Below are 27660 nucleotides of genomic sequence, written 5' to 3' on the forward strand. Positions count from 1 at the left end.
AGGTTCCTGGTTTGTAAATGAAAAGAAACACAAACCCAGCTTCAGGGGAGATAGAAAATACATGACACTGTTAACCTCACAGGAATATTGTAATTTGATAAAGGAGGTTGCCAGAAGAATTGTCTAAATGTATAAATCTTTGTAAAGTCAACAACAACTGTGCAAAATGGAGAAAATGCAAACACACATGTGATATTTTGTTTCTCCACAATATCTCATTAAATGCTTCTTCTTCTGTGTCTTTACTGATATATTGTGTCACTTTTTGCATACTGGTTGTTTATTTGTATGTGATGATAAAAAAAAGTTTCAGCTCTATTTTTTTCACTCTAAGGTCTTCAGTGGTGCTGAGAATATTATGTAATTTACACAAAAGGGTAGCCTACAGCCTCTCTGGGATTCTCAAGATAAACCCACAATTTATATACCTGAAATGTTATTATCTTTGTTTTGCTGTGATTTCCTGTCAGGAAGTTTCAGAACAAGCTGGAAAAAAAACTTGGACAGTGTAACAGAAAAGTTGACTTCGATATTTGGTGCGCTGGTATGTGGTTACATAAAAAGAGGACTGTACCACTGCAGCACAAGAGGGGAGACTCGCTCTTCATATCGCATGTTGAAGTGATAACTGAACATTGCCTGTTGAATAATTTATTTGTTATTACATTATAATACCACTCAGGTGTGATTTTATCTTATTTTTTTTAGCTACTTTATTAGTTTATATGTGATTATATAAGTGCTGTGATGAACAATTAACCCGGAACTGCTTTGACTTGCCCAGCCTACACGTCAAATCAGTTTGAATGTTTTGGCGGTAAAGTACGGAGGCATGATGCCGCGCTTTAGAGTTACATGTTATTATGTTACTAATCTTCTTATTTTCGCAGTCTTTCACAAAGGTGAGCTGAAACTGGGTGTCAATGTTACACACGTGCATGGGCCAATAAGCGATTCTTCCCGAAAATACTGACTTCTTCCTCTTCTTTGTTAAACGTGAGGATGTTCATTAAGGTGAACTGGTACTTTGGACTGTTTGGGTTTAACTGAGTATTTAAGTGGGAGGCAGATTTACACGCAGTTGGTTTTTAGGTCTCTAGAGTGTACACGCAGAGGCGCGCTTACGTATCTATGATGGCGCTGTAAAAATGTTCGAGCAAATTTAAGAAGAGACAAAAAGTCCTCTCTCTGTCCAGCGTTTCATCGGGAGAGAAAGCGTAATCACGACAAAGTATTTTCACGGGTGCAGGTATGCAGCTCTCGCGTTCAAATTCCTCGCGCGTAGTCTGAGCTCTCAGTGCTCCCTCTGGCTGCTCCGCTTTCCCCAAACTGAACGGTGAGCCCGCCATTCACCGACTTTTCAAAGTTTGGAGGGCGGAGCCAAAAGGGAACATGGGCGACATTCAAAGCAGTACGAAACAACCTCGAGTTGCACCGTGCGGCAACGTGACCGCTGTTTTATACCGTGTTTGTTCTTGAAAATAAATTAAAAATACCGTCATTTTCTGGAGTTTATGAGTGCAAGTACTAATAACTACCATTAGAATACTTTAATGCAAGGGCAATCTCATAATCCAGGAGATTCTCAGGCAGGTCCTGAAGCATTTCCGTCCACTCACAGTATGTGCAGTTACATGTGTTTGCTGCAGATTGGCCATTAAATTATGTTTTATCTCGCGGAGGACTTTTGACATAATTCAATACAGTCTGATGGCTGAGCAGAACTGAACTGGAGTTAATGTGTTTAAGCATAGTAATGACATATGTGTAAATGACAAAATTTACAAAGTTATTCCTATTGAAAATATTCACATTTAATATATGTTGGAAGCACTTAACCTATATTTAGCAACCATATTTATAGTAAAACTTTAATGACGGTACATAGACTAATGACTACTGCAAATACTGACGTTGAATTTAAACAGAAAACTGAAAAAAATGGACTAATTGAAAACTGAATGTGCCTCACATCTTAAACTATATCTCCTACAGCTCTAACAGCAGTGATCCAAACACAGCAGACTGTGCTGGCAGCAGTGGGAGAAGATGCTGAATTCAGCTGTCAGCTCTTGGAGACTAAAGACGTCGTTCAGGTCACATGGCAGAAAATCTCACATGATGTGGAGACAAATGTTGCCACCTACAGCAAGCAGTTTGGTCAGAGAGTGAATGATGGCTTTAAAGATAAATTTGAGTTTAAACACACTGGACTACAGAACTGCTCCATAGTCATCAAGAATTTGACGGAGCAGGATGAAGGCTGCTATCGCTGTCTGTTTAACACTTATCCTGAAGGAGCCTTTATCGGTAGACCCTGCCTCCAACTCTATGGTGAGAACTTAAACCTTCCTTTTCCAACAATAAGTGACTCTGATGACAGATTAGAACTGAAGTTGTAAAACAGCTAACTAATCATATGCAGAGGAATGGCTTATTTCAAGAGTACTGTACCCTCATCGCAGTACAGAAACAGGTTTAGGGCTTGCAGTTTCACTGTTATGCAGTTGACACTTAGTTAAACTGCCGGGATGTCTTAAGTAAGTAATGACCTGTGTGCCCTCTCACTTCCTGCTTCTAAATTCAGATAAAATGTGCTTTACTTGGCACTAAAATTTCTTAGAAATATGGTATCTAACCAGATTCTTACTCTGGATGGCATTCCCTTGGCCTCCAGTAACGCTGTGAGGAACCTTGGAGTCATTTTTGACCAGGCTATGTCCTTTATTGCACATATTAAACAAATATGTAAGACTGCTTTCTTCCATTTGCACAATATCTCTAAAATTAGACATGTCCTCTCTCATAATGATGCTGAAAAACTAGTTCATACTTTTATTACTTCTAGGCTGAATTACTGTAATTCATTATTATCAAGATGTCCTAAAATTCCCTGAAAAGCCTTCAAATCCAAAATGCCGCAGTAAGAGTCCTGACAGAGACTAGAAAGAGAGAGCATATTTCTCCTATATTGACTTTTCTACACTGGATCCCTGTTAAATCTAGATTGAATTCAAAATCTTGATATCCTGACAGCTCACATGCAAGGTCTTGAATAATTAGGCCTAATTTGAATTGAATTGAACTCAAACAAACATAGTTGATATAAATGTGTGAGCAGCTGGTGTGTTTGTAAGAACATGTTGATGATATCTCCTGATCCTTCACAGAGCTGCATGAACCTGCTGTTGATGTCAGAGAGTCAAACTCTACTGAAGAGTGGGTTGTTTCCTGTTCAGCCACTGGTCGACCTGCTCCCACTGTAACACTCAGTGTCTCACAACAAGACCTCAGCTTCTCACAGTACAACACTGTCAGTGTGTCCAACACCAACGCTACATTCACTGTCACCACTACAGCTGTGCTCTCAGGTTCACGTAAACACAGCACACAGGTGGGATGTGCAGCACGAGTGCTCTCTGCTCCTCACAGAGAGGTGATGGTGACGATTCCTGAAGATGATGATGATGATGGTGAGAAATTGTTTCAACATCACCGATTCATAAATTAATGATTACTCTGTGATTCTAATGTTTGTGTTTCTTTTTCCAGGTTTGGATAAGAAGTCAGGATCTAATCAAAGGAATTTAGGTGTGTTAACATTTGTATGTTTTAAAGTCAGCTTTCCTGATCCTATTTTGTTTTGATAGATGTTCAAATTTTTATCACTTTCTTTCTCCTGTTTGTCGTAAAGGAATCACGATTTCAGTGACTTCATCCTCTGTGGTGTTGGTGCTTGGTGTTCTCATCTGTGTCTGGCTTAGAAAGAAATCTCAGAACAGGTACTCCTCTTAAACCGTGTCTATGTTGCATAGATTTTTGTGCAGCAAATATCTTCAACCTGTTCTTACAAACACACCAGCTGACACATTTATGTCCACTATGTTTGTTTCAAGAACTTACCATTAGGGATGGGTATTGATAAGATTTTAACGATTCCGATTCCATTTTCGATTCTGTTTAACGATTCGATTCTTTATCGATTCTCTTATCGATTCTTTTTTTTTTTTTTTTAAAAAGGAGAACACTAAGGTCGATTAGCTTAGAACTTTGTTTTATATCTTCTCTTTGAACAAGATAGAAATTTAGGAGTAACATGGCCTTACAAACCCAACAGTGAGATCTTAAGAGATCCACAGCCTACGGCTCTTCAATGGGGTGTCACAGGGTCCAGGAAAAAAAATTGTAAATGTAAAATAATAAAATAAATATTCTTCTGTAGCAATAACAAAGTATAACATAAATTGTTCTGTGGCAATTACACAAGAATATCCAGTAATGTCCCTGCCTACAATTAAACACATTCACTTACCAAAAATCGGGGCATCTGCTGTGGCAAATGGGTGCAAGCCTTTGACCACAAACTTAGACACTGCTCGGTGACATTCGTCTATCCTGGCCTGAAAGGAGATGCTACCGGTAGACTGCAGCGAGAACTACCAGCGAGCGCCAGCCAGACTCTGTCTGTCTCTCTCATCATGGTCACCTACATGTACAGTAATGTCAGGTCTTGTAATAAGGCAGATTGCGCTAACATAATATGCACTGTTAGTTGATTACTTACCTGCCGCATTAACGGGAGAGGACGTGCAAACGTTAGCGCTGCTGCTGGTTGAGAGTCACGAGTCCGGAGCGGAATTAAAAACGCGTGTCATCGCGTGTTTTGTGAGCAAATGCTTTTGCATATTCGTAGTGTTTCCTCCCTTAAATGAAATATCTGCTTTGCAAGTTGCCCTGTTGTCATCGGTTCTCATAAAGTATAATCAAACTTTTGAGCGTTTGAGCCGCTTAGGCGCCGTGTTTCCTGCCAGGTAAATGACGCTCGGCAACGTGGTGACGTCATTCGGGGCGACTGGAATCGATAAGGGAATCGTTTGCAAAAATGGCAAACGATTCCAAGGAATTGAAACAGTGGGAACCGGTTCTCAACAAGAACCGGTTTTCGATACCCATCCCTACTTACCATAGACTTGGAGGCAGGTTTTACTAATGAAGGAGCCTTCAGGATAAGTGTTAAACAGACAATAGCAGCCTTCATCCTGCTCTGTTACATTCCTGATGACTATGGAGCAGTTCTGTAGTCCAGTGTATTTAAACTCAACTTTATTTGTAAAGCCATCATTCACTCTCTGACCATAGTACTTGCTGTAGGTGGCAACATTTGTCTCCACATCATGTGAGATTTTCTGCCATGTGACCTGAAGGACGTCTTTAGTGTCCAAGAGCTGACGGCTCAATTCAGCATCTTCTCCCACTGCTGCCAGCACAGTCTGCTGTGTTTGGATCACTGCTGTTAGAGCTGTAGGAGATACAGTTTGCGAAGTCAAGAACTTTCAGAACTATTGTGAACTGTCCATTTTTCTTAGAGGTCAAGGGTCCAAACTATGGTTTTTATTATTTATTTCAAGTATATCATAATGCATTTGTGTGAGTGTATTAGCAATAATAAATCTAATAAATTTCTTACATTTTTCAGTCTTTCACACATGGCGATTCAGTTGAATGAAACACCTGAAACTGCAAACAGAGACACTGATGAGTAAGTGATTCTTCATCCTGTGAATGTACAACTGGAAATTTCAGCCTCTGTTGTTACATTTCACTTTCAATCTTTTAAATGTTCTCACACTTTGCTGTAACTTTATTCTCAATCATACAGTAATATTTAAAAAATTTAACTTTTTTGTTTGCTCTCATTTTAAGGACTGATACACAAGAGTGCAGGGAAGTCAGACAAGAGACTCCTGAGCGAACTCAACAAAATCATAACCAAGTGTTGTCATCAGCACCCGCAAGAAGACTCATTTTTGATGAAAACTGAAACAAAGATTTGAATGACAGAAAGTATCCCACAAGATGGTGTATAAGAACTTCTTTTATTTATGTATTAGTCACATTAATTAATCCTATACTGCCTTAGTGCCACTGGACCTTAGCATGTTTCACATTCATGCAGTTCGACAGATGGTGGGGGCCTGGTAAGGATGTTGGGGGAAGCAGACCACTCCACAGGAAGAGTCTTTTGTCTCTTAGGCTTAGTCCACACTAATGCGTTTTGGTTTGAAAATGCATCGTATTTCTCCGTTTTGGCCTCATGTCCACACTGAGACTTGAAAACTCTCCTGAAAACGCAGACTTTCTAACACGAAAGACGCATTTTAGTCATGTGATGCAGTCATGTGACCAATTAAACAAAGATAGTGGAGTGCATTATACAGCAGTTGTTTTGATGGCTCTCAATTTTGACATGCGCAGTGCTGGAACATAAGCGTTTTCGGCTGTTTCAATGTGGACGCACAACTCTGTGAAACGACTGAAAACGCTAGTGTGATGAAAACGCCTTTTTCAAATCTATCCAGGCTAGTGTGGACGTAGCCTGAGAGACTCTGCTGACCGTCTCTCCACCAAGCTTAGTTTTCTGTTCTTTGTTTTGATTAAAGAATGTTAGCTACCGCTCACCACTTGTCTGCAGGCTTTATTTAATGGAAAACTTCCACAACAACGGTAACAACAAAGAAGTTCAATCCTGAAGAAAAACAAAGGACTACACCAAAAGAAATCATCGTACTGGGGCTTAATTAACTTTCTGTTTACCATAATGAATTTTTTACACAACTGTACCGTGTCTGTAATTATGTAACATACTGTAAATATGAAAAATATGTCTGTTTGTTTTCACTGTGCATATTTTCATGTTGTTGTTCTTTTTAGTGTTCTAGGTTAGAGAAGTAATCAAATATGTAAAAAATACACATACTGCATATAATTGTTTTTGTTTTGTTTTGGCCCATCATGTTACTTTAAATTGTAAAAAATGGGCGACAGTGTTGATTTATTTAAGTGTGTGATTTATTGATTTATTTTGTAATCATTAAATATATCCATCCATCCGCTTCTGCTTATCCTTTTCAGGGTAGTGGGAGGGGGGGGGGCTGGAGCCTATCCCAGCTGTCATAGGTCAAGAGGCGGGGCACACCCTGGACAGGTTGCCAGTCTGTCGTAGGGCCAAGACACGGAGACAGACAACCATTTGCACATTCACACCTAGTGGCAATTTGGATTATCCAATTAACCTATCCCCACAAGTTGCATGTCTTTGAACGGTGGGAGGAAGCCGGAGGGAACCCACGCAAACACAGGGATAACAAAGACCCCGGCCTGATGGTGGAATTGCACTCAGGACCTTCTTGCTGTGTGGCAACAGTGCTAACCACCGTGCTGCTCAGTGTTGATTTATTTAAGTGTGTGATTTATTGATTTATTTTGGAATCATTAAATATATATGTATATTTATTCATTATGAATGTTTGGCACCTCTCTCTAAAGGGGAATGCCATATTTTAAAAGGAATTATGCGTGTAACTGTAGAAAGATAACAAAACAAAGGATTTGTGAAACAGTAGAATAAATATATATTTATAGTATGTTTCATTTGAATATTATTCTTGACTCACATGAGAATATCGTGTATTCAATATTAATTTCTTTTCAAAGAGTTTCAGTTTATCTGGTAACTTTACACTACGATGTGCAGCTGGTTTTGATGAACATCTGTGTTCAGCAGCTGAAAGACTTTGGGATCTATACAAACAACCTGCAATTTAGTTGTAAATAGATGAGAATATAACAGCTTTCCACAGAGAGACCTCTCACAACAAATGTCCTATAGCTTAATATCCCATCTGAAAACATGACTTTAGAGAAAATTCTAACATTTCTTTTCTCTTAGTGACAGAAATGCTTTTTTTTAAACCACATGAAATGTAGTAAAAGATAATATGATTCTGGACTGTACTATTATCATACGGGGATCATAAAGGCAACTGCGATGTATGTTATTGCACTTTTAAGTAATAAGTAACCATCAGTTACTGACAAATTCTGTTACTATGTCCTTATAATCATGAAATATGTGTTTTATCATCAGGCATTATTGCTTCTTTACATACATTACAGAAATTATTACAACAATTTACCCGGAAGTAGTAGCGGTTTCTTTCGCAACCATACTGTCCAGCTTTGGCGGTACTTCTGGCGGTGCAGCATGGAGCAACAATGCCACAGCTTAGAATTACACATTATGTCACTGCCGTTTTTATTTTTGGAGTCTTTGACAAAGGTAAGAAGAAACTTTTATTCCAGAATACCTACGTCTATGTATGTGACCATAGGGTGATCTTATTTTATTTCCAAAAAAAGAGGACACTTGGCTCAGTCATGAAGAACTTGCTTAGAAACATATTTATAACATATTTAAACGATGCCTTCTCTGTGCGGTTAATGAATTATGGAATAAAATATGTCATAAAGGCTTTTACAAGTCAACAATTGCAAAAAATAACTTAAAAGCCTCTGGAATTAAATAATGGTACAGAAATAATGCCTCATCTACATAAGAAAAAATACCAGTACTGGGTCGGTACGAGGGAAATTCTTTTGCAGTTCGTCTGAAAAGATGCACTTGCGCTTTGGGATCTTTTAAACATCATTAGGCGTGGGGACGGTTGGTCACCCTAGACCACACGGACGTGTTACACTCTTTTTTTCGTATAATTTGAATTGTGGAACCGCTTTTCAGTGGGTAAGCGTTGAGTGTGATATTACACGAGTTCGTCAAATTTCAAATAAACGCCTTGTTAAGAAACGAAGTGTTTCTTTTACAGCGTTTTAAATTTGAAAGGGGCTACAGGAAAAGTTGATTTTGCATGACGTGACTTCAACGGCGCAGAGTGTAAATAACCTAATTTATTTTTCACTCATTATTGTATCAAACAAAAGAAAAGAGAAAGGTTACGTTCAGCAAGATGAAGGTTGTCTAAATGAAGTAACGCTGTTCCTGATTTTGCTCAGCCTACAGTTTGAGATTCTTCAAATACTTCTGCTGCTTGTCATTTTAAAAGCAGACGCAGCTACCAGCAGCTTTTAAGGTACAAAGCTATCACGTCACGTTACGATGTGATACCTTTGTCCATAGACGTTATTATGGACATCGCCCACAGAACTTTCTTTGTTTCTTTTTATTGCTTTATATTTCTGTTATCATCATAAAAGTTACTGCCTTTGAAAAAGATTTTTATTGCTAATAAACTCACACAAATGTATTATGATATACTTGAAATAAATAATAAAAATCACAGTTTGGACCTTTGACCTCTAAGAAAGATGGACATTTCACAATAGTTAAACATTTATGCACACAATAGTGGTAGAAAAAAAACGAATGTGAATTTGAAATTTGAATTTAAAAAAAGGTATGAAAAATTCCTTTAGGACAATGACAGGCCTTAATAAGAGTGACATGATAATGACAGTTTACTTTTCTGAAAGTTCTTGACTTCGCAAACTTTATCTCCTACAGCTCTAACAGCAGTGATCCAAACACAGCAGACTGTGCTGGCAGCAGTGGGAGAAGATGCTGAATTCAGCTGTCAGCTCTTGGAGACTAAAGACGTCGTTCAGGTCACATGGCAGAAAATCTCACATGATGTGGAGACAAATGTTGCCACCTACAGCAAGTACTATGGTCAGAGAGTGAATGATGGCTTTACAAATAAAGTTGAGTTTAAATACACTGGACTACAGAACTGCTCCATAGTCATCAGGAATGTGACGGAGCAGGATGAAGGCTGCTATCACTGTCTGTTTAACACTTATCCTGAAGGCTCCCTGACAGGGAAACCCTGCCTCCATGTCTTTGGTAAGAACTTTATCTTCTTTAACCAACAACAAATGCTTCAGGCATTTATGTCAACATTTACTGGAAATAAATGTGTGAGCAGCTGGTGTGTTTGTAATTACATGTTGATGATATGTCCTGATCCTTCACAGAGCTGCATGAACCTGTTGTTGATGTCAGAGAGTCAAACTCTGCTGAAGAGTGGGTTGTTTCCTGTTCAGCCACTGGTCGACCTGCTCCCACTGTAACACTCAGTGTCTCACAACAAGACCTCAGCTTCTCACAGTACAACACTGTCAGTGTGTCCAACACCAACGCTACATTCACTGTCACCACTACAGCTGTGCTCTCAGGTTCATGTAAACACAGCACACAGGTGGGATGTGCAGCACGAGTGCTCTCTGCTCCTCACAGAGAGGTGATGGTGACGATTCCTGATGATGATGATGATGATGATGGTGAGAACTCTTTCAAAGTCATTTATTTATGAATGAATCATTACTCTAATCGAATGTTTGTGTTTCTTTTTCCAGGGTTAAATGAGACATCAGGATCTAATCAAAGAAATTTAGGTATGTTAATGTTTGTACTTCTTACAGATTCAGTGTATTGTTACTTTCTAGGTGTTCAGATTAATTTTTTTTTCTCCTTTCCCGTTTGTCTCAAAGTTCTCAGGATTTCAGTCATGGTTGCCTCTGTGTTGTTGGTTGCCTGTGGCTTTTTAGCTCCACTCATCTTTCTCCAGCTCAGAAAGAAAACTCAGAGCAGGTACTCGTCTTAAACATCATCTGTGTTGCACTTTCTCTCTTTCATTCATCTGATCAAAGTTTGTGCAGCTTTAACTGTTCTTGAATCTTTCAGTCTGTCACACAGGGAGACGATTAAAACACTTGAAACCACAATCAGAAGTAATTCCATCTTTATCATCCGGTCATCTCACATTTGGAAAGTTACTTCATTCTTTTTCACTCTCTGATATGCTGAGACATTTGACCTCTAAGTTACCTCTAGAGCTTCTTTTTTCTCTCATTTATTCGTAATCTGATGTTTACTGCACATCAAACAATCTCTGATACATATTCCGTTGTGCTGTCTAAGCTGTTAATCTGTCCAGAATACTTTGCTTTGCAGTATTAACAGAGTCATGATTCACTGTTTTTGTTGTATGTTAAGGCATGAAACACCTTCAGTCAACCAAAGTGAAAACAGGCTTAAAAAGCGGAGACCTGAGAGAAACCAACCAAACCACGATCCAAGCCTTTCACCTTCACTTGCACAAAGACTTACGTTTTAAGAGCATTGACTTGTTTTTTGGAGCAGGGTTTGCAGCTAGATGTCCGGCTTTTCTGGACGGCACACATGTTTAAATGGACAGCTAGCATGTTCTGAACTCTTTTTTTAACTGGTCTTAATCAGTTAAAACTAAATTTACAGTAACTAAAGTGTCTGTTTTCACTTCCATTTCCTTCAGTAATCAGTGTCCTCGCCCTCTTTGTCTTTGAAAACAAATTAGTGCCAGTATTAATTTGTACAACACTAATGATTCACTTGATCTTTGAAAACGTGCTCAAATGATTTCAAACACTAGATGTTAGCGGTGTAGCAATTCTGTAAAACCTTTAATACCTCGATTGTTTGAACACAACTTTTGCCGATACCTCAAAATTTCTTTAGGGTGAAGGTATAAAAAAACAACAAAACAGTATAACTGTTTTGTTACCAGAGGTCTGATCACTTGATCAGGACTGTATCATGTGAATAATTTCTATGTATCTTCAGTTTACTTTCTGGATGTACTTAATTTGCAGAGACCAAGTTTTGTGTGCATCTGTAGTGTAGTGGGTTATGCGCTTGATTGAAGAGAAGAAGGCCTCTGATTGGCAGCTCACATGTTTTTTTTACTCAGGAAGAATTTTTGTGTTTTTCAAAAGTGAATTGAATGTGATTGAAGTGAGAGTTTAAAGTTGACTTGTTTTGAAATTTCTCTGCTTTTTCACTTTTACAGTGTGATGTTAAGATTTGAAACACAAACCCAGAATCATATTGATGTGTTGTGATTTGCTTTTTTAATGTAAATTCTTTGTACTATTTTTTTATAACTTTTTTTAAACATTAAACCTTTTTATACAATAATTTTGAATGACTGGTTAAACTGTTTTTGCAGCCGAATACTCTTCAAATACGAATAACCACAATTAAAATCCCATATTGTGTTCACTTAGACGACAACAGATTTTCATGTGAAATTACACAAAAAGACCACATGAGGTCTCTGTTTATTCATGATGAAGGTATGGAGGCTTTTCAAAATTTGAAAAAATGACACACAAATACATATGTTTATATTTACATTCATGAAGTTTTCAGTTCTCAGCCCAGTAATAATTGTCATGTAAGACCATGTTGGTGTTTCTTGTCAGGTATTGTTGGTATAGTGTTTTAGTGGTTTTATTTAGTACTTTTGTTTATCTAGAAAAGTACTTTTAGTCTGATAATACAGCAAATCAGAGACGAAGCCTCGACGAAGTGAATTATAAAGATGCTAATTAGGTTACCTGTCTGTTATTTGGTGTGTAAGTAATCCTGAGCCTGTTTAGCATCAGTAGCTCACAGCTGAAAGAATAGTTTTAGGATTTTCATCATCAACCTGCAAATTATTTGCAGTTATATTGAGGCAAAAAATGAGATATATTTAATACTAACGATTGTATTTTATTTTTCAATTTTTAATTGTCTGTTTAATGTTATGTCCACACTCAGAAACTGTTTCCTCCCTTCCTCCTCTTGGTGTCTCTGTGGGTTAAACAAAAGGAAGGAAATCTGTATGATCAGTGGCCTTTACACATTGTCCAACGTGAGCATTACAAACACTTCTGTTAGGTCCATATGGACTGTGAATTAAGTTGGCAGGTAGCTTTTTTCTTTATAAAAAGTGGACCTGCATGTTGTTACTCATATTTCAACTGAGTGTAAAAATACAGAATGTCTAATTAGTGATGTGAAGACACACAGAGCAGAAAAAATATACACTTGAAGATAACATGTAAACTTTCATGCAGTAAATTTTAGTCTCATGCAGAGTTACAGTCACCGCAACAGCACACGTTTTCACGAAGCACGGTAACGTGTGGGAAGTGATCTCAAGGACATACGCCTTACAGAGTAGCTCTGTGTAGAAGGTCATCATTAAAAAAAAAAAGGATAAAGACTCACCGTTAGAGACAGAGGAGGACAGAATTATTAGCAAATGAGAAAATTTCACTTTTTAAAAGCTATTTCCCAGGTGCTGTTTAACAGAGCAAAGAATTTGAAACACAGTTTGATCTTTGGATGTTTGCATTATTTTATTTTTCTCACACAAAGAAAGTCATTTCATAAAAATAAAAATGATATTAATAATTTTGCTTTTCTGTGTATGACGGGTCCTGACTGATCAAGAATAAAAATTACATAAACAAGGTTAATCAATCAAAAACACAGGATAAGAAAGTCGTTTTATATTTTTAATGTGTGCACATTTTCAAACTAATCCTCATGTTCACTTCCCGTTAGTCAGAATTTCACTCAGCTTGAGCTAAGCAGATAATTTCTAATCAGAGATCTAATGTCATGGGGATGAGGAAAGTAGGACCCAAAACGCAGGACTCTGCGATGCCACAGTGCACTTTATTTACAGTGAATAGACGGGTCAGTCCAACAATTAACTCAGAGATGCAATTTGCCAATGGTGCTCATCACTAGTGATGGGACGTTCTGTATCGAGGCTTCGGAGCGTGTGTCGAGTAATGGAGGGGGCGTTTCCGCGAAGCGCGTATCGAGGCTTGCTTCATTTATGGGAGGAGCTGAAAATGATGACGTCCGAAGCCTCGCTGCCCGGCTGTACCACGTGACTGGTTCATGAAGTGGTTCGAACTTTGCCGCGAGATATGACAGCGATATAAACCCCTCAGACTTCATTCAAAAATGTGGGTGTTTGATGGAGAGTTGCGGTTAGTGAGAGTTTGGAGACCGTTTGGAGGTTTATGAGAGTGAGGAAAGTCAGGAGAGAATGGAGCCAGCTAAGAAGAGGAGGATGTCCTCCCCTGTGTGGGAACATTTTGATCTTATTCCTCCCAACAAGGTATGTAAATTTCTACAGAAGATGTATTTTCATGATACTGATGGTGCAATACAATTTATGTTGAGCTGTCTTGACTTTTGTACAAGGTGAAGTGTTTGCTATGTGCCAGGGAGCTGGGATATGACAACAACAACACCTCATCCATGCTTAGGCACTACAGAGCTTTGCATGAGAATAAGGGGGACACCGATTGTGGAGCAAGACCAGGTGAGCCATCAAATGCAATGATAATATAGGATGCAGTAATGTTACTAAATGATATAACAATATTATACAACTGTTATAAGTTATGTGTGTGATATTTATATTTGTGCTTTATCTTTATTGTCTTTCCTCAGGAGAACAATCTCAAATAGATGAAGACCTGGTCAGCATGGTGATTGAGGACTCCCAGCCATTTAGCATTGTGGAGGACAAAGGATTCAAAAGATTTGTTAAATCATTAAATCCTAGCTATGTTCTCCCCACTAAAAAGGTCATAAAAGCAGTGAAAATTTAGTTTTTACAGAATAAAATGTGAACAGGCAGGACTGAGGCTCAAAGCCTCAGTGTGTAGCTGTCCATACCTCAACGTTACAAAAGCACAACTACTGTCCACACCCCAACCACACCTCACCTCACAGTAAATGATCATTTCCATTTCAAGCATTTCCAAATAATCATTTCCCATACTGCCACTATAAATATACACAGTATACTGCCATCACTACAATATACATGTTTTACACACTCCTTTTGTTGTTGACATTCACAGGCTGTGTGCAAAATGCCACACTCTTCAAATTCATGCCAGCTATTATTTTTACGTCCAGTAGGTGTCCTGCTAGAGCAAATGAAGCTTCATGAAGCTTCGCGTTGGGGTGAACCAATTGGATGAAAAGCTTCAGTGCTTCATGGGGCTTCATCTGCCCATCACTACTCATCACTTGCTCCCAGTGCGTCCCGTGCTGTAGCCCCCTTAGTGTGTGTGCTCCCCAACTCGTTTCTTCGCTCGACTTTCCTGGAGGAAGAAGGACAATCCACAATTAGCCACACACGCTAGCCGACTACCAAGAGCGCACGTCTCGCACAGACTATACCAGTCAGGAGTAATAATCCCACGTCGACTGTCGCCGTGGGTCCAGGTTAAATACCTCTTCCTAGCCGGGAGGGATGATTACCACCAGCTGGTCAGGTAATCAGCTGCAGGTGGGCCACGGCAACAGCGAAGAGGGACTCCCGATGACGACAGTCGCCCGGACACGCCTCTCCCACGACGCGCGCTTCCGTCAACAGCCCCGAGGACGGGGGGAGAGAGAGAGAAGCAGACACACGCACTCTACATACAAACGTGGACAGAACAGAAGACGACACAGACCCCAAATAATAATAATAATAATAATAATAATAATAATAATAATAATAATAATAATAATAATAATAATAATAGCTGCTCACGGACCCCTGAGGGTCCGTGACATCTAAGTGTTGGAGTTTTGACTGAATGCTGAATGTTTGCCTTATAAACCTGTTTCATGATTGTTTTTTACTGATTTATCTTTAATATATTAATGTCTCAATTTCCATAGATTTATTGTTGGTCAGCTGATTTGTTTAATGGATTTTGCCTGTGTTTCAGATGTTGACATGAACATAGCTCATGCCCAGTAATTTCTTTTCTTAAAGCAGGTTCAGTTTAGCCGCAGTTCGTTTTGATCCGCATCAGTGACTCTGAAGCTGAAACTAGCCAACAGTTTAGGGTCACATGAACAACTTGCACTTTAGCTGCAAATACATAATAACATCTTAGAACAAATATAAAAACTTCCAAACTCTCTTTTCTTTATGAACAGACAGTTTCTTTTAACCACTTTAAATGCACTTGCTAAAATAAATAAATATCTATATATAGATATCCTGTGACTCAATGATCTGAGGTGTTTCGCCGGAACAATAACCCATTACTTTCTCAGCCGTGCATTTCCTTTCAGTTTAAAGTTTTAGCGTGTGGAGCCACGATGTCGCATCTTCTTGTCTTGTTGTAGTCTTGTGTTGCTTTGTTGCTGTCATGTTGTTACGGCCCTAGCAGGGCCTCCTCCTGAAGGTGCCTGTGTGGGCGTGTCCCACCACCTCTTCTGCCTGAGGTGCCACCTTTCCCTGTAACACAGCTGACTCACATCAGTAATTAAAAGTATTTAAGCCCAGGGAAAGGTGAGCTCTGGGCCAGAGTGCCATTATGTGTGGGCCCAGCTAGTGAGCTGAGTGTCTTGTGGTGTTCCCAGCTAGTGAGCTGTGTTACGTTCCCCTGAGGGGTCTAGGCGGGGAGGGGGAAGTAACAAAAGTGACCGGGTCAGAAAAAGGAGTCAGGGAGGCAAAACAGTTAAATAAAACAGTTTTATTGAAGTAATTCAACTAAAGGAGACGGACAAGCCGTTATCACCATAAAAGAAACAAACAAAACTCAGGCGTCGGTCAGTAAGGCAAAAAGTCAAAAGGAAAGCGCAGCTCACTAGCTGGGAACCACAATACACAGCTCACTAGCTGGGAACCACAATACACAGCTCACTAGCTGGGAACCACAATACACAGCTCACTAGCTGGGAACGTAACACATGTTGACTGGCATTGATTGGTTATTCTTTGTTTTATGGTGTTTTAGTGTTAACTTTTTATTACGTTTTAATGGTGCTGGTGTACCATTTGCATGTACCTCTGCTGCACTGCACTCAGTTGGTGTTCAGCTTGGATGTGCCAGATGTTGCTTTTAATTGAAGTTGTATTTTAAAGTGCATGTGTGTACGTGTGTCTCTGTGTGTGTGTTACTGTTTCTTTCTCTATTATTTATTGAGGTGTTTCGTGTTTTGTATTGCTTGATTTATAGATTTAATTTTATTTGCTTTAGTGGAGACACAACTGCTTCCACCTGTGGTGGAATTCCCTCTCATGCATGTGAGTGTACACACTGAAAAGCAAATATAGTGCAACATTTTAAGTTGCAGTAAGAGTGGTAGTAAGGATTGCAGAGAGACTGCAGGGGTGAGTAATTAGTGGCACCCCTTGGGCATTCCTCTCTGTAGGTTGCCTCCCCTGGTGGCCAGTCTCCACCATTAACTATTTTATTGAGCTGCTATTTTAACTAGGCCAGCATCGTGGCAGCGAACCTTGGTTTGTTTTGGGGTTTTTTTAAGGTAATGTTGGTTAATAAAGTGTCTTTATTAAAGGTTTAGTATTGGAAGTCCTGCTCCTTAATTTCCTGTTTTCTTTTCCTCCCCTTCTCTCATTCCAAATATCAGAGGTGTGGACTCGAGTCACATGACTTGGACTCGAGTCAGACTCGAGTCATTAATTTTATGACTTTAGACTTTAGAATTTTATGTTCTAAGACTTGTGACTTGACTTGGACTTTTACACCAATGACTTGGGACTTGAATTGGACTTGAACCGGTTTACTTGAAAAGACTTGATATTTTACCCCAAATATAAAATTTAACATGCATATTATATAGAGATTGAAAATGTGACGTCATTCACGGGTAGAACCGCAAAGGATTCTGGGAACTCGTGGCAAGCGGTACTAGCGCACGCAGGCTTTCAATTGAAATCAGTTATACAGCGATAAAAAGAAACACAAAAATGTCAAGAAGCTGTTGTATTATTAACTGCAATAGCCGGTCGCATGACAGCCACGGGAAGCCGACGGGTAAAGAGATCGGTTGTTATCGGATTACGTCGTTGAAGAGAAATTGTTCGAGCCATGTTTCCGAAGTAACAAAGAGGCGACTGGATTGCAGCCATTCAAAGACCAAATATAACGTCCCAGAACCCTCCAGCTCACAGGTTAGTCTGCTCCAAGCATTTCCACGAAGGTCAGTGTTTTTTAGTAGTTAATACGTCATTTTCATAACATAATTGGTGATATAGGTTACAAGCAAGTCTGGCGCTGAACAGAAATTGTCGCGCTATGCTCCTTTATTTATTGTGCATAAATAGTGAATTGTCCTGACACAATATTGCGTTTCGCTTCTGTTATTATGGTACACTGACAAAAACACATACTTTTATTCACAGGATAAAACAGGTTTGTATCACTAATTGTCCAGTACGATTACAGCATACAATATTATTGTCACTACTACATTTCTGTAATGAACCAGAAATTATTTCCACTACTAATTAATTACCGTTGAGCTCAAAGGTCCTATTAATAAACGGTTAACGAATGTGTATTTATGAAGACGATTTGTGAGACTGGTAAACTTATGATACGTACGATGGTCTTTCGTTCGACACGGTGCGTTTCAAGGTCCTGCACCCATCCGTCGGTAAACTGTACCTGGGCTTGTTGCAGTGACCGGAAGTTACTAAACTTCATGAGTGTATGCACTCACTCCAAGAACCGTATGATTATAAATATGCATATAAATATGCTAAGATGAGATAGTTGACTTCATCTAACTAGCAAATGTTGTCCAGGCTACGTTGGTGATACAGTTTTTTTTAAATGTGTATGATATTTTTGTCATGCGATTTTAAAGCTGGTCCTACAACCGCATCCAAGAATAACATGCAGCTTATCTCAGAACTGTCGGTGAAAATTATTCTTGGAGCTAGGTTTAATTGAGCTGCATTTTAAAGAGGTGCAATTTCACAATTTGTGTATATTTTCTAAGTTCACTATTTTGTCATGTGTTGAGAAAAACACAGATTTTAAAATTACATGGTCTAATATTTACATTTAGCATAACTGCAACATTATTTTTTCGTTTTTTTTTTTTTTTTAAAGACTCGAAAGGACTTGAAATTCAAAGTTTCAGACTTGTGACTTGACTCGGACTTTTACACCAGTGACTTGAGACTCGACTCTGACTTGCCTGACATTACTTGAGACTTGACTTGAGACTTGAGGATAAAGACTTGAGACTTACTTGAGACTTGCAAAACAATGACTTGGTCCCACCTCTGCCAAATATAAAGTGTTGAGTTATTCAAAATGAGAAAGAAATGTAAACAGAATGAACAATGGTGACATGGACCTAAAGCTGTCAGTCGAGTGTGTGAAACTTTCCCTGCTCTGAATACCCCTGAAGATGTAAACACAGTAAGTGCACCAAAATGAGCTTTGCATCAGCGGTCAAGTGTTCAGCGCGCAGAGTTCGCAATATAGCAGTCACAGTTGTAACGCAGTTTCTTTTTAGTTAATGAGACTGTAAGAAAGTCATGTCTTTGGTCAGGTGCATGATGGTGGTCATAACTGTGTTTACATGTTTAGATCATATGTGTCATCATTGATCATTTTTAATCCTGGTTTACTTGTAAATCTTGTTTGAGTGTCAGTTCAAAAGCAGCCCATACACTCCTGCTGTATGAGCTGTATTAGAAAAAAGAGCTCTGATCATAAATGTTCTTCTGCCCATCGTACGGCTCAGCAGTTACACACAGATTTCAGGTTTGTACAATGGAGCAGTTTGCTATAGAGCCCCGCAAGGGACATTGGAGAAAAAAAAATTAAGAAGAACTTTTGCGAGATCTTGCAAAAGTAACTCGGGATCTCGCAAAGGTTTTGCAAAATCTTGTAAAAGTTCTTCTTAATGACTTTTTTCTCCAGTGTCCTTTCCGGGGCTCCGTAACAATCTATTTCCCAGAACTTCAAAAAAATTATTCAAACTCTTCGCCTCAAAAAACTGAGTAAAGCTTACTTAAGATAATATGTTATGACAACTTATTAATTTCAAGTATATAGTACTAAGAATAACGTTTTAAGTTCTAAATTAAAAATCAATTTGTGGGAAATTGAGCAATTTGTGGGAACTTGACATTGTTTTATCACAATTTCTAGTACAACACTTATATTAATACAACACTGAATGCAAGTATGATTCAAAAAGAATAGTTAACAACACTTCTTGTAATGGCGTCAAAATCAGCCCAACTTTTACTTCCAAATGCAAAAAAGTAAATCAGCCAACATACTGGACACTGTTCTTCTGAACAACAAATAATTATACTGCCAACACTGTTTCACTGTGAGGTTAATAACAAAGTCTCCGATTTCATGATTCTGAAACTAAGTTTAGACTTCCTACAATTTTGTTTTACAAGTTACATGCATTTTATTTTCATTATATATTGTTCAGTCATAAGTGCAGTCTCTAGATCAAACAATACATTTGTTTTGCATTCAAACACAGAAGCTTGGTATGTTGTACTTTAAGGATGGCTTGTTTCCAGTCCAGACATTACTTCCTGAATGACTGTCATGGATTTAGGTGATCCAAATGTAAGTGCAGGAGAAAGTCTTTAACTTCTCTTCCCTTAAGTACAGTGGCAGTGGATTTGGGCTGGAGATTCAATGACCTTGAACCTGCAGGCGGCCATCTTCACTGACCACACCATCTGTCATAGAGAACTCATCTCTCCTGGTGTCCTGCAAGCAAACAATCATATTCTGTAGAACCCCATCTTATTTGTTTTCTTAATTTTTTTAAATCTGCATTTACTATAGAACAGACCACAATTTAGACAATCTCAGGCTCCCTTCCCACCGGAGAGGTAACATTCAATGTCCTACTTGTCAGTCTGGATATCCCTGACACCACCTGACACACAATAATGTCATGAAAGCATTTTTTTTTTTTAAAGGGCTGTGCAAACACAGCCAATAACTTTTCATCCTGATGATCTGCAGAATAATTTGGGCATAAAACAAATTTCACTGTTCAAAAAAAAAAAAAAGGAGGGGGGGGGGGATAGCTCAGTAGGTAGAGTGATGGCCCCATGATCGCAGGGCAGGGGTTTGAATCCAATAGATGGCTACCCTGAGGTACTGCTGCAACACGTTCTCACTCCCAAAGCGTAACATTTAACGCTGGGTGACAAATCATCAACATGTCACGTTTTCGGGCACCCAAAACGTTCCTAAATGACAACTTCGGAAAAATGAGGAACCATGAGAACCGTACCGTCCCCACTGCTCCCCGGGCACCCAATGGCTGCCCACTGCCTCACTGAGTCACTGAGTAAAACTGGTTTAAAAAGTGGAGACCTGAGAGAAGCCAACTAAACCATGATCCAACCCTTTCACCGTCACCAGCACAAACACATGCTTTTTGACAGCGTTGACTTTTTTTGGGCTGCAGGTTTTGCAGATACACGGTTTTTTCTGGATAAACATACGTTTTGTGTGGATTTGCAGTGTAGTGGTTAGTGCACCTGACTGAACAGCAGAAGATCTCTTATTAGCAGCTCACACATTTGTTTACTCAGCAGGAATTTGTGTTTTTCAAAACCTGAACTGAATGTGATTGAAGCAAGAGTTTACAGTTTACTTGTGTTGAGTTTTCTCGACTTTCCTTACAGTGTGGTGTTAAGATTTGAGACAGAAAAACCAGATTAATAATATTGTATTGTGCATTGTTTTTTTATGTAAATTCTTTGTTTTATTTTTTTATTACTTTTTTGAACATTAAAATTATTTTTTCAATAATTTTGGATGACTGGTCAAACGGCTTTTGTTGCTGAACACTCTTCAAAAACAAATAAACATAATTAAAGTCCCATATTTTAAACACTTAGCCGTCAACAGATTTTGAGTGAAGTTACACAAAAAGGCCACATGAGGTCTTTGTTTATTCATGATGAATTTATAGAGGCTTTTCAAAATGTGTACAAAAGACACACAAAATAGAAATACGTATATCGATATTTACATTTATAAAGTTTTCAGTTCTCAGTCCAGTAATGTTTATCATGTAAGACCATGCCAGTGTTTCTTGTCAGGTATTGTTGTATAGTGTTTTAGTCATTTTATATTTTATTTGGCAGCGACATCAACACACAAAAACTGGTCCACCCAAGGATTGGGTCCCCCAACACTAACAGTAACATAGTGTACGCTGTTAAGTGCCAGCAGGATTGCCAGGATTTATACATCGGGGAAACCAAACAACCTCTGGTGAAGCGGATGGCACAACACAGTTGAGCTATCAGGCCCAGACTCTGCAGTCTATTTACACCTACAGGCCAGTGGACACTCTTTCAATGATGAGGATGTACACATCCTGGACAGGAAGGAACGCTGGTTTAAGCGCGGAGTCAAGAAGGCCATTTATAAATAACCATCTGAAGAAGAAGTCACTTGAATGAGTGACTAATCGTTTCTCCTTGTAAAAACGCTACGTCCAGATGCACAGTTAATTAAAGTTCTTTACAAAAAAATGAAAAAGAAAAAAAAATGTAGTCACTGGGGCTATTGTGCCATCTAGTGAGTCTATCATGGAAGTGGTTCACATGAGGCAACGACTATACTACCAATTAACTCGGAGCTGGACGGACTTTGAATTCAGAACGAAAACTTTAATAAAAAGATTTTAACCGAGCACTGAAGTGTCGAATAGAATATCCAAAGAAATAAATGTTTCATTTATTATTCCATCAGTTAAGCATACATTTCCCCTTCATTCCCAGACAGGATTTACAACAAATTCTACTAATATCCCAGCCGCACATGAGACCTATCAAACCAAAGGTCCAAGCAAATAGCACTACAATGCTCACTAAAAACAATCAATATACGTACTATATTGATTGATTTCCCCGCTCACAGCCGATCTAGAACTTGATTGATTCAACCATTAAAACCCTTGGTCACACTAGAAAGTCGAAAAACACGCATTAAAAATGAGCACCTACAATACTGAATAATCAAAATCAAACAGCCAAAGTCTCTGAGTTAATCGTCTGTGGAACTTCCCACAGAAGAGCGCTGACCTCACGTCACTCACCCTAACTTTTCAAAGCTCCTCTGCTGACACGACGGAAGGCAGCAAACTGCCAGGTGACACTTGCTACAAGATAATTCACACAAAAACCCTCCTTCACGAATGATTTAGTAGCAAAAACACAGTAGTTCTGTGTACAAGGTAAGTATTATTTTTTTCTTTTTAAAGATAAAGACTTACCTTCAGAGACAGATGAGGGGTTATTAGGCCCATATGAATAGTTCTCCTTTTAAAAACTATTTTCAAGGTGTTGTTTAGCAGAGCAAAGTATTTTAAACGCAGCTTCTCCAAACGTCCCAGTTTGAATTTTGGATGTTTGCATTTTTATATTTTGCTCCGAGAAAGAAAATCATTTCATAAAAATAATAATGATATTAATAATTTTGTTCTCATGTGCACTCGTTAAGCTGCTCGTTTTGATCAACCTGAAATTAGCCAACAGTTTAGTTTCACATGAACAACCTGCAATTTAGCAGCAAGTATACACAAAAACATCTTAGAACACATGAATTATAAAAGCTTTTAAACTCTATTTTCTTTATGGACAGACAGTTTTTTAACCACTTTAAGCGCACTTGCTAATATAAATAAATATCTCTTTGTTTCTCTCTCTCTATACAGTAGATACATATACTGTGACTCAGTGTCGGAGGTGTTTCCCCGGAACATTCACATTTTCGTTCAGTTTGAAGTTTTAGCGGTAAGTGTGGAGCCACGATGTCGCATCTTGGAGTCTCATTTTATGTGATTGCTATTTTTATTCTTGGAGTCTCTGACAAAGGTGGGAACAAAGTCTGTGTTAATACAACTCTATACAATCTCTCTCTCTCTCTCTCTCTCTCTATATATATATATATATATATATATATATATATATATATATATATATATATATATATATATATATATATCTGTGTGTGTGTTCGATAGTTTACCACTCAGTTTTACTAACTTTGTAATCATTTGAAGTATTTGGACTTTCCCATGTTCAGCACGTAGGCGTCAAAGTGACAGATATTACTCAAGTTATGATAAATGAGAACTTGAGTTTGTGTAAACTGTGCAATGCAGTAACTAACAATGAGGGGTGAGGTTATCTGATTTTTACAAATTTACAAATTGGGAAAAATTGGCAAATTAGCGGATCAAAAACAATCCTGACAGGAGAACAGTAATGAGTGTGCAGTAATGGAGCCGCTTTCACGCACGTGTTTCTCTCCAGAAACAGCACGATGACTCAGCGCAACGAGAGGCAGCTGAAGGAAAATCAGTGTGTTTAATATCAGAGAGGCTCGTGTTAAAAAAAGCTGCGTGTGGATAAATGTTCCTGCGTGTCCTTGCACAGCTCAAGTTTCATCCAGAGGACTGCTTCATTGCAAACTCTTCCACCACGAACATCAAGTCTTTTTAACAGCTCACGTGTACAATGTGAAGAAGAACACAGAGCATTATTTACAGTCAAACCCTGAACCATTAGAATAAATATGAGCTTACGTAATAACTGTGCACACTGTTGTCCTTTACTAAAGTCGATATTCTGTACTGAGAGTGAGCAGACAAGTTTGCAGGGTTTCAGGATTTGAGTCACATTTCTGCACAGAGGCACATAATGAAAAATGTCTCACACTAAATGACTTTTGGTAAGTACTTTTTCTGCTCACTGCCTGCAAACCACAGCAAAAGGGACAGTTACAGTATCTTCATTAACACAGGGACTGTTGGGGCTCTGATCATAAATGTTCTTCTGTCCACTGTATAACTCAGCTGTTACACAGAGATTTAGAGGTTCATAGTGGAGCAGTTTGTAATACCTCAGATTTCTCTGGATACTCCCTGAGTCTCAGGACCTCACAGTCCCCTGACTGGTTCAATCTTATATCAAAAACAGAATAATTGCCCTTCGGCCTCCTCTCATTTAGCCGAATTGCCGCGCTGTTTACAGAAAAACACTTACACTCTGTTATTTGCTTTTAAATATTCATATTTAATGTTTCGTCAGGTCTGCTCATTTCTTTACTCTTAATTTGCAATGCTCTTTTTGAAATGTCGGTCAATACTAAAATCCTCCTTGTAGTGTTAGAAAATCCCCTGCAGCAGTTACTGTATACTATTGGGGCAGTTCTATTCAGGAAGGAAACTCAAAAAAAAATAAAATAAAAAGACTGTAAAACATGTTATGAACAGTGAGAAAAATAACAAAAAAGTTTTAGCAGTGAAACTGCAACTTTGTGTGTTACAGTTCACCTGAACAAAAACTGAATGTGCCTCACATCTCAAACTGTATCTCCATGCAGCTCTAACAGCAGTGATCCAAACACAGCAGACTGTGCTGGCAGCAGTGGGAGAAGATGCTGAATTCAGCTGTCAGCTCTTAGAGACTAAAGACGTCCTTCAGGTCACATGGCAGAAAATATCACATGATGTGGAGACAAATGTTGCCACCTACAGCAAGCACTATGGTCAGAGAGTGAATGATGGCTTTAAAGATAAAGTTGAGTTTGTATACACTGGACTACAGAACTGCTCCATAGTCATCAGGAATGTGACAGAGCAGGATGAAGGATGCTATCACTGTCTGTTTAACACTTATCCTGAAGGCTCCTTCCCTGGTCAAACTTGCCTCGAGGTCTATGGTAAGAACTTTAATCTTCTTTAACAAACAACAAGTGCTTGTAACAAACATACTGGACATAAATGTGTGAGCAGCTGGTGTGTTTGTAAGAACATGTTGATGATATGTCCTGATCCTTCACAGAGCTGCATGAACCTGTTGTTGATGTCAGAGAGTCAAACTCTACTGAAGAGTGGGTTGTTTCCTGTTCAGCCACTGGTCGACCTGCTCCCACTGTAACACTCAGTGTCTCACAACAAGACCTCAGCTTCTCACAGTACAACACTGTCAGTGTGTCCAACACCAACGCTACATTCACTGTCACCACTACAGCTGTGCTCTCAGGTTCACGTAAACACAGCACACAGGTGGGATGTGCAGCACGAGTGCTCTCTGCTCCTCACAGAGAGGTGATGGTAACGATTCCTGATGATGATGATGATGATGGTGAGAAATTGTTTCAACATCACTGATTCATAAATTAATGATTACTCTGTGATTCTAATGTTTGTGTTTCTTTTTCCAGGTTTGGATAAGAAGTCAGGATCTAATCAGAGAAATTTAGGTGTGTTAACATTTGTGTTTTTAAAGCCAGTTTTTATGTTCAATGTTTTTCATCATTTGATAGTTGTTCACATTATTGTATCCTTCTATCTCCTGTTTTTCTCAAAGGAATCAGGATTTCAGTCATTCTGTCGTCTGTGGTGTTGGTGCTCTGTGTCGCTGCACTCCTCTTTGTGGCTTATATGAAAAAGAAATCTCATAGCAGGAAATCCTCTTAAACACTTTCTCCTTTTGATTCCCCTCATAAATGTTTGTGCAGCTTCATAAATCTTTCAGTCTGTCGCACACACAGTTCAAGATGAACGAAACACCTGAAACCTTAAGCCAGACACACTCAGGTTTATTGGTTATTTATCATCCTGTCATTTTGTGCGTGGAAATTTTTGTCATTCTTTTTCACTCTGTTATGTTGTCACATTTCAAATCTTCCAACTTGCTTCTAGAGCTCCCTTCCCCCCCCCCTCCAATCTGATGTGTATTACACCTCAGTAGACTCTGCTGCATTTGTCTTTGTTCTGTCTAAGCTAATCTGCTCAGAATGCTTTGATTTTGCACTATTAACAGACAACTGCTGCAGTGTTTTTTATTATTTTTTATGGGACTGAAACACCTCCACTGAAACACGATGATAATCACCTCAGATAATGGACTCCTAGGAGACACCAACCATGATGATCCAGGACTTTGATTGATTGATTGATTGATTGATTGGTAATTTATTTCAACATGTGAACAATATACAAGTACATTTAGAAAAGAAATGAGAGAAAAAAAATATACTATACAAATTACATACAAAAAAACATTCTGATTAATTTACATGTTGAAAGGGAGTGGGAAGAAGTATACACTTATTTAATCCCACCCCTGTCCCATAAATTATCAGTGAATATTTAGTCAGCTTCCTTACTGATATAATTTGTAATAAAAATAGTGAACAGATTTCTGATATACTATATACTATAATATCACATCATGAATTTTTTGTTTGTTTGTTTTTAAATAGAGACATTCACTTAATTTAAATATTTTCCTTTTCTTTATAGATCGAGAAGATCATATTTTTATAACTCTTTTTGAACAGTTTTATGTTTGGACATTGCTTTAATTCCATATTCAGTTTGTTCCATAGTTTCACTCCTTGAACAGAAACACAAAAGCCTTTTCTTGTAGTACGTACCTTCATTGTTTTGAAGTTACAAAAACCCCTTAAATTATAACTTCCTTCTTTCAAAAAAAACATACTCTGAATATTACCTGGCAGTTCTTTATTTTTTGCTTTGAATAGAATTTGTGCTGTTTGGAATTTCACTATATCGTCAATTTTCAATATTTCAGACTGCAAAAATAGTGAGTTTGTATGTTCCCTATAACCTGCATTGTGGATGATTCGAATTGCTTTCTTTTGAAGAGTAAAAAGTGAATGTAATGTGGTTTTATAGTTATTGCCCCAGACCTCTGCACAATAGCTTAAGTATGGTGAAACCAGTGAACAGTAGAGAATATGAAGTGATGTTCTGTCGAATACCTGTTTTGCCTTGTTTAGTACTGCAATGCTTCGTGATACTTTGGAATGAATATATCTTACGTGAGCTCTCCAGTTAAGTTTTTCATCTATTATTACCCCCAGAAATTTATTTTCACTGACTCTTTCAATATCAACACCATTTATTTGAATCTTTGCATTAGTATTTAAACTACTATTTCCAAATAACATAAGTTTAGATTTATTCAAATTTAATGATAATTTGTTTTTATCAAGCCAGAACTTCACTTTACTTATTTCATTAGTCATATCCTCCAATAAATTCTGCAGATCATCACCAGAGCAAAAAATGTTTGTATCGTCAGCAAAGAGAACCACTTTTAATACTTTGGACACTTTACAGATGTCGTTAATGTACAAGTTGAAGAATTTTGGACCCAAAACTGA

General features: G+C 38.4%; 4 protein-coding genes across 5 annotated transcripts; all 4 read left to right on the top strand.

The window, feature by feature from the left end:
* The first annotated feature begins 802 nt into the window (after positions 1-802).
* LOC308393857 (nectin-3-like) lies at positions 803-6880 on the top strand. Its single transcript, XM_080877879.1, has 7 exons — positions 803-902; positions 1996-2334; positions 3171-3473; positions 3553-3591; positions 3695-3782; positions 5477-5539; positions 5704-6880. Exons 1-7 carry the CDS (start codon positions 833-835, stop codon positions 5819-5821), a joined length of 1020 nt encoding a protein of 339 aa, XP_080734005.1. The 5' UTR covers positions 803-832; the 3' UTR covers positions 5822-6880.
* Positions 6881-8017: 1137 nt separating this feature from the next.
* Positions 8018-11795, top strand: LOC308393968 (nectin 1a-like). 2 transcript variants are annotated; one of them, XM_080878050.1, is made up of 6 exons: positions 8018-8119; positions 9359-9697; positions 9829-10134; positions 10210-10248; positions 10345-10444; positions 10538-11795. In XM_080878050.1, the coding sequence occupies exons 1-6, from the start codon at positions 8056-8058 to the stop codon at positions 10650-10652; spliced, it is 963 nt and encodes a 320-aa protein (XP_080734176.1). In that variant the 5' UTR covers positions 8018-8055; the 3' UTR covers positions 10653-11795. The 2 variants fall into 2 exon arrangements, with proteins under 2 accessions (XP_080734176.1, XP_080734175.1); XM_080878049.1 differs by having other exon boundaries at positions 10850-11795.
* A 1527-nt stretch (positions 11796-13322) lies between these two features.
* LOC308393957 (uncharacterized protein) lies at positions 13323-14535 on the top strand. Its single transcript, XM_080878037.1, has 3 exons — positions 13323-13796; positions 13883-14003; positions 14135-14535. The coding sequence occupies exons 1-3, from the start codon at positions 13725-13727 to the stop codon at positions 14293-14295; spliced, it is 354 nt and encodes a 117-aa protein (XP_080734163.1). The 5' UTR covers positions 13323-13724; the 3' UTR covers positions 14296-14535.
* An 8734-nt stretch (positions 14536-23269) lies between these two features.
* LOC308394484 (OX-2 membrane glycoprotein-like) lies at positions 23270-25945 on the top strand (the record flags this gene model as incomplete). Its single annotated transcript, XM_080878841.1, has 5 exons — positions 23270-23333; positions 24847-25185; positions 25308-25610; positions 25690-25728; positions 25836-25945. The coding sequence occupies 5 exons, from the start codon at positions 23270-23272 to the stop codon at positions 25943-25945; spliced, it is 855 nt and encodes a 284-aa protein (XP_080734967.1).
* Positions 25946-27660: the final 1715 nt, after the last annotated feature.

The sequence above is a fragment of the Rhamphochromis sp. 'chilingali' genome, assembly GCF_963969265.1.
Source record: "Rhamphochromis sp. 'chilingali' genome assembly, chromosome: 3".
In the NCBI taxonomy this organism is placed as follows: domain Eukaryota; kingdom Metazoa; phylum Chordata; class Actinopteri; order Cichliformes; family Cichlidae; genus Rhamphochromis; species Rhamphochromis sp. 'chilingali'.

What these genes read in the sequence shown, in the direction of transcription:
- LOC308393857 (XM_080877879.1), top strand. Translation starts at nt 833, where the DNA reads ATGATGCCGCGCTTTAGAGTTACATGTTATTATGTTACTAATCTTCTT. An exon ending in ATCTAATCAAAGGAATTTAG is followed by an intron (nt 3,592 to 3,694) that starts GTGTGTTAACAT and finishes TTTGTCGTAAAG; the next exon opens with GAATCACGATTTCAGTGACT. An exon ending in GCAAACAGAGACACTGATGA is followed by an intron (nt 5,540 to 5,703) that starts GTAAGTGATTCT and finishes TCTCATTTTAAG; the next exon opens with GACTGATACACAAGAGTGCA.
- LOC308393968 (XM_080878049.1), top strand. Translation starts at nt 8,056, where the DNA reads ATGCCACAGCTTAGAATTACACATTATGTCACTGCCGTTTTTATTTTT. An exon ending in ACCCTGCCTCCATGTCTTTG is followed by an intron (nt 9,698 to 9,828) that starts GTAAGAACTTTA and finishes GATCCTTCACAG; the next exon opens with AGCTGCATGAACCTGTTGTT. An exon ending in ATCTAATCAAAGAAATTTAG is followed by an intron (nt 10,249 to 10,344) that starts GTATGTTAATGT and finishes TTTGTCTCAAAG; the next exon opens with TTCTCAGGATTTCAGTCATG.
- LOC308393957 (XM_080878037.1), top strand. Translation starts at nt 13,725, where the DNA reads ATGGAGCCAGCTAAGAAGAGGAGGATGTCCTCCCCTGTGTGGGAACAT. An exon ending in ATCTTATTCCTCCCAACAAG is followed by an intron (nt 13,797 to 13,882) that starts GTATGTAAATTT and finishes CTTTTGTACAAG; the next exon opens with GTGAAGTGTTTGCTATGTGC. An exon ending in CGATTGTGGAGCAAGACCAG is followed by an intron (nt 14,004 to 14,134) that starts GTGAGCCATCAA and finishes GTCTTTCCTCAG; the next exon opens with GAGAACAATCTCAAATAGAT.